At 39.6% G+C, this 12,517-nt stretch overlaps 1 protein-coding gene across 2 annotated transcripts in view; it reads right to left on the reverse strand.

Annotated features, from left to right (window-relative positions):
* Positions 1-12,517, reverse strand: part of LOC143345783 (uncharacterized) — a 455,578-nt gene that overhangs the window by 434,143 nt on the left and 8,918 nt on the right. Inside the window, exon 2 of one of the 2 annotated variants that reach the window (XM_076773190.1) lies at positions 4,063-4,107. In XM_076773190.1, the coding sequence (XP_076629305.1) occupies positions 4,063-4,107 (45 nt within the window). Of the gene's footprint in view, positions 1-4,056; positions 4,108-12,517 lie in introns of both variants that reach the window. The other variant, XM_076773189.1, reaches the window with a different exon arrangement.

Consider the following 12,517-nt stretch of genomic DNA (forward strand, 5'->3'; position numbering starts at 1 on the left):
GAAGCCACGTATTGCTTTCCCAGGCATTTCTTTCCTCTGCAAATGCACTTTTCACCTAATAACTTCGGTATGGATCGTAGGAACGGGGAGTTCCACGCTCTTCCGTTCGCTGATATTACTAAAAGCTATCGTCAACTACTGGCGCCCAGCGCTGTTTGTGCTGCACCGATTTCCGAACGTATTACAATCGTCCAAAAAATTAATTAATTCTCCACGTACAGAACGTGTTATAATACTCAGGCAGAATCTCTGGAGCGAATTTGAATCGAGCGAAAAAAAATACAATTCTATATAATAGAATCAATTTCGAATATTTTCACCGACTGTTATATAGTATTCCTAGCAACTAAAACCGTGGGATGACAATTTCGATGCGAGATACCGGTGGTGAGTTATTAGCATATAAATAGGTATTAGAAATGCGTGTATGGCCCGCCATGCTGCCGTAGATGCTTGTTTCTCGTATTACGTGCATTTCGTGGAAGGTTAGTGCTACCCACGGGGCACAATCTCACCCCATCAGCTAGCTAAGTTTACGTAGAGTTTACGGTAGTTATCATTCACAGACGGTTCACCGTGCATCGGTCAGCTTTAGAGACAGCAAAGTGTAGCCAGGTGTATAATAGAGGTTTCTGATGCATTGCAAAATATGCACCTTGCTCATTGCGCTTTTGTGTATTCTCGGCCCTTAGTGATGAATAATAACACGACTAAATTAATTCCTTATCCTGAAAAAAATTAAGCCATTCAAGGAAACATTTTATCTGCAACTTTATCTGTCCGGTTGTCTCGACCTACCCTGCATATTTTTACAATATTAGTAACATGTTAAAGGGCCAATTTCTCTTGAATCGTCACTCAGTATCATAATACGCAATAATGACGACAGAATCCTTTCGCTGATTTTCACCCCCTCGAAGCAGATTTTTTTATATTCTCCCCGCGAACGATGTTTCTTCATTCGAGAGAATGGCGTATTAAGAGCAACGCGTAAGCAAGACGCGAGTCGACGGTACGGATTGCATTTGACAGTCTGTCATAGAACTCGCTGCGCATTTCCTTCCCGAAAGGAAGGTCGTATTTCCTTTCGCGAATAGGGTGGGGAGAAATACGAGCACCCTCGTGCCTCCAAGAAGCTCTTTTCCACGAGGATGGTCCTCCCGGCGAGTCGCCTCGGCAAGCAATCTCACGAAATTGCACCGCGCGATTTCACGTCGTTTCGCAGACGTTACTATTCGCGTTCCCGCCATTCCCTATTCCGAATCCTTCGAGTTTCATTTGCACGACGGCCAGTGGGATGGAGGGGGGGGGGGATGCGAAGGAGGCGAAACAGAATAACAATCGGAACATGATCCCGTCCCGAGGAGAGCTTAACGAGCGAAGGAGGAAAAGTGATTTGGGTTAATCTCCGCGCACAACCGTTACCGTCGCTGACTAATGATTTCGATGCATTAAACAACGACAATCTTGGATCGAAGATGGACTTTATCTTGAACGGTCCGAGCCACGATAGCTCCAGTCGCCGCACTAATGGAAAAAGGAACGATCGAGGGGCGGAGTTAATTAATAAAAGAACAAGGAATCAATACTTGCATCGACGATGCTGGATTGTCTGGTTGCCATTTGCTCGTAACTTAGGCCAAATTAAACGCGTTTATTTCATAAATAATTTGGAAAGAAATTAGATAAGATGGTTACATACGAGATCCCGACTGTGATTCGAAACGTTAAATAAAATTAGCTTGTTTACGACTGGCAAAGGCCAATTTATGTATTGATAATGTTTATCGAACAGTTTCACCTTGCAGATTGAATAATTTATGTCGAGTATTAGAGTCGCGCGTGCATACCAGATGATCGTATCGAACTATGGTTGATTTAACCAGCGAATCTGGGATTTACTTATTTTTCCGACGACAGAGATAGCGAGATTGCTAACATTTAGCCCTTTGTTTCCACCGTTTCCATCTGTTTCGTGAAAAAAGTAGGCCCAGTGGGGATTAAAACGAAGCGTGGGCGACGAGTAGGGGGGTTAGATCGGGGGTCCCGTGTGTCATTCAGTGGTTTTGCTCGTTCGTATGCATCCTCGGTGCACTCTTGCCGGCTGTCACTCACACGAACAGAATTTTATGTAACGTTACGTGCACCAAGAATCGCGCGTGTATGGCAACACGACGTAGAAACGCGACGAACGTTGATTTTTACGGGAAACGAAATCGTCCGCACGGCTCTGCGCGTCGTTTGATCGAATGTGACGAACATTATTACCGGTTCGATGGAACGCATCGAATTTTTACATCGTTAATATTTACGAACGCTGCTTCGATACACCGCCGATGCGCCAATAATAGAATTTCGCGAACGATTGGCACGAGTTTCGCCTCGCGCCGGGCATGAATCACATTTTAATTTAAAACGCGGGCGAAATTATTGACACAGGATTTGAACAAGCAGATTCGTTGAAGTCGATACAATCGGTGTCAGCATTCGCGTTATTCGGAGTAATTTGTGAATTTCTACTTTTTTGTTTTAACTCGATGAAGTATAGGTGGTTGTTATTTTCAGGGTATATATTGAATGACACCTGAGAAATTAGTAGAAAGTTTTTAAAATTATGTACATGACGAGTACAGTATCTACGTTAATCGAGAATATTTATTTCCCTTTCTCTTCATTCTGTATATTGAAATGATAATATTCTAAAATTGATGCTCTTGAAACATTCCTAATTAATAATCCATTATAATTCTGTACATTATGCCATACGCATATTTCGATGCACCGTACAGACGAGTGCATTAACAAACAGTTGTAATTAATAACAATCAATGACTCGTCAATATTAAGTCACGATTGATGGACATAGAAATCGCTTACTCAGGAATTAATTTCAAATTATATGTTGCGGTTCTACGACAGCAACCTGATTGTTGTAATTAATGTTCGTTGAATTTAATAATTCATAGTCAATGTAGCTGCCATTAAAGCAGCGAGTTCAGAACCAACAGACTCGTTTTAAAGCCAAAGTATTGAATTTTCGATCATCTTACTTTATAACTTGTGTCTAGAACGAGCTAAAAAGTCGAGTTCTGTAAAGAAAGTCGTATCACGTGATAGTAGTTGTCATTAAGCCGTACCAAACTTTCCACGACGATTTTTTTCTACCTTCGTTTAGAACCAGCGCTCTGGCCTGGTCCAGTTACTAGAATCACCTTATATAATAGTTAAACTTTACCAATGTGACTTCCAGTACGTGACTTTACCTACAAGAAGCGCGTGTCCATGACGTTCACATCCATAAAACAACCATAACTGCTCGTATCTCAGAGACAACAAAATCTGAAAGAGCAAAACGGGAAAGAACTTTTTTATTTCTTACCAAAACGACGAATCAATCATGGAAAAAATGTCACTTAAAAAAAAGGAATGTTCGAGTCAGAGAAACAATAGCGATTTTTCACTTTTAGTTCTCTGTCAGGTTAGACTCGAGATTTGTACAATATCGCAAGACATCGATGCGAGTAAAATCGTAAACCATAGAGCAATATCCAGGTCTTGCGTTAATGGTGACGTACGACACGCAATTTCGCGGTTATAAATTACGAGCAAACGTCTCGACGATAACGTCAACTGTTCGATACTTTCGGGAGCAAATATCAGCGGGCAAACACGACGATCCGGCTCTCGCGAAAACTATGGTCGTAAAATTATACTCAGCCCCTCTCTCCTTGGAGCGATTTCGTGGTTGGCTGCTCTCTGATGATATATATCAAACGAAGAGAGAAAGGGGTGCGTTCACCTATTTCAACTTCCCACCGGGAGAGCTCGAAGAAGCAGGAGCAAGCTGGGGAAGGGTTCGTTGAAAAGTTGTTTGGCCAAAAGTACGGGAAACTCGGTCGTGGGCATCGATCGGGCCTCTAACGAGCTCTTGGTAACTAGTTTGGAGCTGGATCGTTGCTACGGACACCCTATTTGAATTTGGTCTTTGTGCCGCAAAACCTAACGGCGGCAGTCGCTGACAGTGGAAGCATTATACACACTTATGGAAAAACTTACCCGCACCTTCGGCATCTCCTTCAGGCCGATAGCTGGCTGGCTTCTGTTGCTCTGTAACAATAACAGAGAACGCCACGGTCAGTAATTAATTAATACATTTCGAGCAAATTAACTTCATTTCAAACCTTATTTATTCAGACTAGCTATTCGCGAATTAAATTTTTTCTCATTCGTGAAAATGATATTTTTTTATTTTTTCCCCCACTGAATATATGGGGCTGCAAACCCCTGAAACGAGCCTCCTTTCATGTCGACTGGTAAAAGGTAGTATCTTGGAACATACATACGTTGAACACTTCTATTTGTAGCGCAATATTTTCTGGGACACCTTAACGTTAACGTGCAATACGAGTACGGTGTAACTTCGATCGTTCCAGCTGTAAAGTGTCTAGGAAGGTAATAATTTCTCGGAGAAGTAGTGTCTGCTAAATATAGGATAATGGAATTAATTTAATCATTTATGTATTGGAAAATAATGCCAAATTTTTGTCTTGTATTATTGGTGACTTTCGAAAGAAAAATACTTCATTATTAAAGATGAGATAATATGAATATTTCTCAGCATACTTCCGGGTAAAGAAATATTGACATAAAATCAAAGATTTAACCTTCTCGGGAAGCGGAGAACTATTCTGAAACGTGCGGTTGATAGGTTCGGTTATAAAAGTTCAATGTCGTAGAGGGTCGAGGGAGAAGAAGACGTGACATAAAATCTTCCGTAGGATTTTCTCGAGATTAGTATCGTCGATCTATGGCGGTGGACTGATTTTACGACAAAGTAAAATCGTTTCCGTTTACAGTTCATTTTAACAAATTGTGCCACGATGTCTTAAAACCGCTATAAAAGGATCACCTTCGAGAAAACTCGGGTGAATATTTTCATTACATTATATAATATTATTACATTCAGTGTAATGATAAAGAAACAGTCATTAGAAATATGTTATCTACCATTGTGTCTGTAATCGAGTGTTGTTCTACTGTTTCAAACTACTAAATGGAGAACGTATGAAGTATTCGAAGCGTTAATCATCGGAGTGTGAACAATTTGTCGCATATGCCTGTTAAAAAAATTCGTTGCTATCGCATCCTTTTATGGCGTTCAGAATGTTGTGTTCCGATAGCGAATAAATCCGCTCCAGAAAAGCAACGTGTCGTTCTGCGCGGTATCGCCGGGCGTAGGAACAAACGATAAAACGATAAATTCAGGAAACTGTCGAACCGTACAGTATCGTCGTGTCGGGCCGTCATTGCTGGAAACACGTAAATCTTAATTGGCGAAGTGCAGCGGTGTGCAGCCAGTAACGTTAACCAACAACTACGAAAAATTGAATGCGCGAACTTGTTTCTGTCTCACGACGAAGCAACGCCTAAGCGTAGCCGTAAATCGATTCAGAATTCCATTCTACTGTAGGCGTAAAATTTTATTTGTTAATCGTCGAAGAACGTCATGAATTCGACGTCACGAGATTTATCAATAAATTTTAGGGCTGCGTAAAGATTAGATCGTGACGCCAGATTTGAAATTTAATTAGTATCTGTATTATTATCGTGGAGGATATCGATTTTGACTACGAAGACTAGCAGCCAGATTGGTATATTTTAGAGTAGTTGGAAATCAACAAGAGCACTAGATTGAGAAACAACGAACGTAGTGCTACGGTGATAATTACGCGGTTTATCTCGATTAATTTCGGATAATTGCATCAGGTAATTAGTCCAATTACTCCGATGGTTAGCGCGAGTAACACTAGTCCTTCTCGACACATACCCATTGTCCGAATTGACGCAAACTCGACCGCAACAACTGCTATCTTCGAAGCTCGGCACAGTGATTCCGATTTCCAGCCAGAGAATTAAATTATTTTATGCAAATTTCATTATATTTCCCAATCACTACGAGCGTATAGTACTGATCGTGTAAACACGTAATTATGGAAATCGAGTGATTCTTTTCCGGTAAATAAATAAAGGATGTTTCTCCAAAAATGCAGATCAATTCAATTTTTGCTTTGGGTACGGTTCAGGAATAAAACTTTTCTAAACAGATCTTAGCACGGTAAAATCACTAATAAATAATTCCCTGACGGTTGCGTGCAACCTGACACTCGCCGTAAATTGGGGAAGTAAATTCGATCTCGATTCTCGGTTACGATCCACTGACTATGAACTTGACCGATCCAATGATACTTTATAGAGATCAATTCATTCGTTTCCAACTCGTAAAATAACTCTGCAACGGCGTCGTTTCGTCCAATAGAAACTCATTCAAAACGAATCTCGCGAAGATTCACGCAATCCCGTCGGGGAACGAGGACTGGTAAAAAGTTCTCACGGAGAAACAAAACGCGTAATTTTGTGGCGCCGTTCCTAGAGTTATAACCGATCCGGAAGTTTAATCAAACTTCGTTGTTTCTTGCACCGTCGTCACTGCCACGGAATTTGGCAACGACGGTGCTCGTTGTCGCTGTATTTGTAATCGGCTGGACTTTTCTATCGAGTTGTCTCGGTGCTCAGCCAAACGGTAATATTCGAGAGTGGCTCGACCCAGTTTCGATAATTGCGCGCCGGTCCGGTTCCTTTAAGTTGCTCGATTCTTCGGCTGTTTTGCCGTTTTTCTCTCGCCCGTTCCCTTCGATCCTTTTTTTTTATTGGCCGCTTAATCGCCCGAATCCGGGTCGCATCCAAAAGCTTCGTCCGTGAAGGTTGGCGCAAACAATTAAAGGAGGAACTCGAGGGAAAGAAAGACGCGGTCGAAAATACGACGGCGCGTCCGTCGGTTCGTTTCTTCCCGTTAAAAACTTTTTCTTCGCCCGGTCGTTTCGTTCGTAGCTAGTTTCGACGCTGCTACAGGCAATTTTGTGAATTTATTGCTTCGCGATTCGCGTCAAGTTATAACGAGATTGAGCGACGCCGTTGACACGAACACGCCGTATCGTTTGTTTCTTTTCTTTTTTTACCAATTCAACCCGGAGAAAAGTTTGCAGCCCCGTCTCTGATTTCAGTCCGTAGAGACAGATTTGTTACGTAGACACGCGTAGAGAACGAAGTTCCGACTATGGTCGTTTTTAACTATTTTGAAACGCGTTTCTCCGCCTCGCAGCGGGGCGAAACGAGACAACGGCGGCCACCGATCCTGTTTAAAAATGTTTCTCTTTTCGAGACGATCCGTCGATAAAGAACGCACGGAACAACTTTAGAAAATAATAAACGACACGGTCTATTTCGTTCTCGGGAAATAAATTTTTTAAAATGCGAAAATGTCAGAGCGGCTGGTAGCGTCGGGGAAATTTTAAACTCTCCTGGATGTCGGTTTAAAAAGTCCATTAATGGATTTTAATTTACGAATGAAACGTAAGCGGAAGTTAATTTACGAGCGAACGTGAAATTTTTATTTGTCGTTCGCGAATAGAAATTTGTTCGACTTCAGCTGAAACCTGTTTTCCGTTTATTCTATTATTTTCTCTCTTTTCGTTTAAATTTTCTGTCCTTTGTCCTATCGTTTCTGTAAATTGCCGTATAATATTTCGATGTTCTGCGATTGGACAACGATCATTATGGAGTATCGTTTTCTTTAGAAAAAAGAAGCGAAACTTTAGCTGGTTGTTCGTAACATTAATCATTAAAGTTTATCGTAATCGTGATCACTCAAGCATTGAAATTACGTAAGTAAAAGATTTTTCATGGGAGGACGGTTCTTCAGTGGGGCATTCATTAACGATCTCAAAAGCCGTGAAGTCTGAAGACGAGGAACCTTTCATTCCACGCCTTTGGATAAACTTCCATTACGATCTCACGAGCAAGGGGATAGTAAGAACTGAGAGTTTAGTTGGATGAGAATCTTTCGTCGACTGAAGACCACTCATTAGTCAGAATTGGTAACGTTAATTCTGGGTTGAGGCAACGCGAGTAGACGGGGGATTGAATACAAATCAATTTACCGGAATGAAACGTGGCACGAGTGTGGAGGATATCAGGTGGATGTGAAAAATCCATTGGTGGATCACGTACAAAGGAAATGAGAATTCCACGTAGCCGAGGAGGCCGCCGGCTACCTTCTGCGACGTGCTACTCCGATAATTATATAGTCACCGCCGGCGCTTTGTGCAATCGAGAGTCGAGAACGAGAGTAATATTTAATTCTGATTAAAAGTAGTTGGGGTCGTACGAATCGAACATTAACGCGGTTCGAGGGTTGCTGAGGCAAATTGCGGACACATTCGAGTTTTTCTGGATCTCATTACTGGTGCGAACGTTTTCACTCTATTCCAATCTCGGGCTTCGAACTGTTGCATTAAATGCTCGGGGAGAAAGCGCTGCTTGGAAAAATCGCCTGCTAGAATTTTTTACCCTTTCAAATGCCGCGCGCATTACAATGTAAATGAAATTCATCACGTTAAACCGTTCGCTGCATCTTCTTGTTTGCTTGCGTTAAAACTGTTTACCTTCCGACCTATAAGAAAAGAAAGTATTGAAATCGAGACAACGCGTCTTAAGATCTGATTTTTTTTAATTCGAATAATTATTATTTTTTAATTCGAACCCTTCGCTTGTTTCGTCGATGTCGCGTTGAAAAATGAAACTGTACCCTCGTTAATATGGAACTTTTTCGATGGTAATTGGCAGAAAATTTAATACTGGTTCTATTCATTACGTTATAATTGGACAATAAAATTTTCTCATTATACGAGTAGTCACCATGAATTATATTAAAAGCGCGTCATTGGATTCTTCGTATCGGAAATTCATTATGACGCGGATAATAATTATAACGACACGAGGATATAAACCGTAATAAAGTAATTATTATTATTCTCATTTCACACTTTCATTCAAATAATAGGTTAACGTCGTTTGTTGCATTTATTAGTATCAAATTATAATTGAAAAAGAACTTAAAATAAACATCAGAGAATGGTTTATCATAGCTTCAAGTACGAAAGCAGTAGGCAAAGGGTCAATTTCATCAGAGATTAGAATAATGAATGAGTTATTTAATAATAGCTTTCGCTGCTTAATTACAAAGATTGATATCGAGCTGCTAGCTACAGTATCAAATGTTTTGACACATACTATCGTTTTTAATGAAGTTAAAAATGAACAAAACAATAGAAAATAAAAATTTATAATACACATTTTATTTAATCCTCTTTCCTGTCAGGTATATTGTGCATCAAAAGCACTTTTTTAACGGTATAGTCAAAAGCTCAGGGATATATGAGTCCATTTACGGCTCACAGATAAATTTTGTATTGCATCAGGGAATTCATTCGTAAAATTGGAAAACAAACTAATAACTTGTCAATATCTAAAACATTTATCTCTTGTATTTTATTCAGGGTGTAGCAACATACTAAATGTAGAAAACACAAGATCCGAGATAAATGACTGCTGTAATCAAGCGATAGGGAGCCTTAAAATAATAGTGTAGATCATTTTGATACTATCAGATCTGTTGAGGATTATGTATGGTTTTCGAGCGACTTTAAAATTTGTTACTTTTTAAAAAATAGTAATACTTTGCATAAAAATGTAGGGCATCGTAAGTGTATATTCTTGTCCTGAGATGTAAATTTGTGGCACTTTATAGTGCGCATGTAGCTAGGGTGAAATCGATTTTCGTATTCAGCACGATGTAACAGACGAGCAGGAAAATCAACAGTGAACGTCGAGTGCTAGTGATGGAGCCAATCGATTGACATATCCATTAATGCTGTTACGTATCAATTCCCAAGTGTTATGGTATCAAACACGAAACGAAGCAAGTTACAGTTTACTTGGTTTAATCAGACAGATTTGTTAAAGGCTTCTTGTGGTATTGATAGAGTATTCACAGTAAATATCATTGCGACACTAATGAACTAACTGTAAACAGGGACGATAATTGATTTCTAATGATTATCTAAAACAATATTTCGCTGCTGCGACGTTAGTTTTTATTTCATTTTGCCTATTAATATTTTTGCCTGATTGACACTCGATGACTGACAAGTGAATCAAATATTGAAATAGAAATAAAACGTTTCGAATTTTCATTCGTAAGAGGAAATAATGCATCAAATTTTGTCTGATATTTTCCAAACGATCAACATGCAGAACCTTTTGTACTTTGGGACAGAGATAAATGGACTTACAGTACTTTAACGATAAACGGTACGCACGCGCGTTTTAAAAAATGTATCCGTTTTAAATACGGAAGCATCGATAATATCAAGCGAGGCCAGGAATTTAATTTATGCCATTCGCTAAACGCGTATCACTTCCGTGCAACGCAACTTTGTACGATGCAGCGGAATGCGGAATGTCGATGACACGTTGGATAACAGAATACAGTAGAAAGCACGTGCCGTTTCGAAATAGCCACGCGACGTTCGATATTTCAAAAGCAAAAGAAGCTGTACGACGTATCGGTGTTCGTGCAAAACGCAGCAACGTTTGTGCCCGGATAATAATGAAAACTAAATTAATCCAATAATTCGTAGCTAGACAAACTGAATTTAATACGTTTATTGCTCGTTTCGACCATTTATGATTCAGTCCTTCTGCGTATACAAAGTTCAGTTATCCCAAATAATTGGAAATAATAAATGATATGACAGTGCAAGAAGGTAGAAGACAGCTGTTTATTGCACGATACTTACTTACGTTAACTATGCAGAAAACAAGTTTGATTTGTAGCTTAGTTATCGGGTCTTTTCCAGTTTTAATTAGGTTCGTATTGTCTTGGAATCGATAAACTCAATTAATATCTTCTGGTCGATTGAAACGACGCTCAAAGTCGGTGACGAAGAATCAATGGGAACTACGATCGATTCGACGTTTTTCCATTTCGTCAGTTTGTTCGTGTACGCGTCAAAATGGAGGCTAGTTCCAGAAAGAAGGAAACGTTGAATCCCACGAGAAACGTTCCCAGTCTCTGTTCTATGCTTCGAACTTTCGATTGCTTCGTTTTCTTTTTTTTTTTATACCCGTTCCCGCGATACCCTGCTGCCTCGTACGCCTCGTAAATTTTTTAGTCTCCGCCAGGTGTATCGGAGATAATTGTATCAGTCGCGAAGAAAATGAGATTTTCTAGAGGAATTCCATTCCAATGGTTATTGGTCGCGCACCAACACTCGATCCGGGAATGTACGTTCGTTGCTGCGATTCTTTAACCTCCATTATTTCGATTTAAATGGAATCCTGAAGGTTCGAGATGTTTAAATCGTAACAGCAAAGTAGAATTACGTAACGCCGTCGAGTTTAAAGAGACAGCCTTACTTTATTCCGGTAATTGAAATGTACAAAGTAGTTTTATTAATTCCTTTTCCCATCGCGATGTGTCTCTGTCACGTTTGATGTTTGAATTGTTACAATTTCCATAATTGTATTAGTTTTCAATCGATAGCACGCTGTATTTCTTTATCGAATTCTCTTTTCAACGAAATGTATAAATGTTTGCTTATTACTGTGCTTTTCCACTTGTTTGCGAGTAAAGGAAAATGGTAAAGTCTCGTGTACTCCGAAGAATTAATTGTATTTTCAAATAGAAAGCATCGTACGTATCTAGCAAAATCAATTAAACGTCCACGAAGTTATTGTATCACGTTCACGAATTATATTTTCTATTATAACTGGTCTAACAGATTTTAAAAACATTCTGAAATTGTATCTCGCTGAATCGAATCATGCGCAGTTTATCGATTATCGATCCTCCGACGTACGTGCCTGGATTTCTATTAAAGGTATCTCGCTTCTTAAGTGAAACGTTCTACTATGAATGCATTGGAAGGAGCATTTTCTTCTGCTCGAAGAAATGCAAAAATATAACTCGAACGAACGTGTTTTCGATTGATACGTCGTCTTATTTAATATTCTTCGTTTTTCCTCTTGGCCAATAAATGACGAACGAAGCCTTAAAAATAGTTTATCAACCACATAAACGTTTCTATAAACGATCTATAAAAATATTCATTTTTTCTTTTTGAAATTAAAAATTACGAAAAATATGTCTTCGGCAAAGTGGAAAATATTTTTAACGTATTTTGTCATTTTCCTCGAGACAGTGTCATTCGATTCCCTCGCTCCGATCGATGCCAAACTATATTTAATTTCATAATCCGCTCGCCGACAATACCCTTCGTTTGCAGAAACCGCAATCTTGTTCTTCGCGACGTGTACCGAATGGAAATAACCATAACCGAGATTAATTGAAAGATTACGAAGTCTTCGAAAGGTACGAAGAGGAAGAGTGGATTGCACCAGCGAGGTAGCTATGTGTACTTTGTTGAAACAGATGTTGAGTGTATTTCAAATTACATAAATGTTGATTCACGTGATTGAGTTCTGGGACGATGGATCTAACCACCAACCATGTTTTCGTCGCGCAAAGAATTTTGTAATAAGTCTTGGTTCCTGCAGAATTCTTTCCAATCTGTCGAGCATTAATAAATCGTGTCATAGAAGATATGCAATAGTTGAG

The sequence above is a fragment of the Colletes latitarsis genome, chromosome 9 (assembly GCF_051014445.1).
Source record: "Colletes latitarsis isolate SP2378_abdomen chromosome 9, iyColLati1, whole genome shotgun sequence".
Classification (NCBI taxonomy): domain Eukaryota; kingdom Metazoa; phylum Arthropoda; class Insecta; order Hymenoptera; family Colletidae; genus Colletes; species Colletes latitarsis.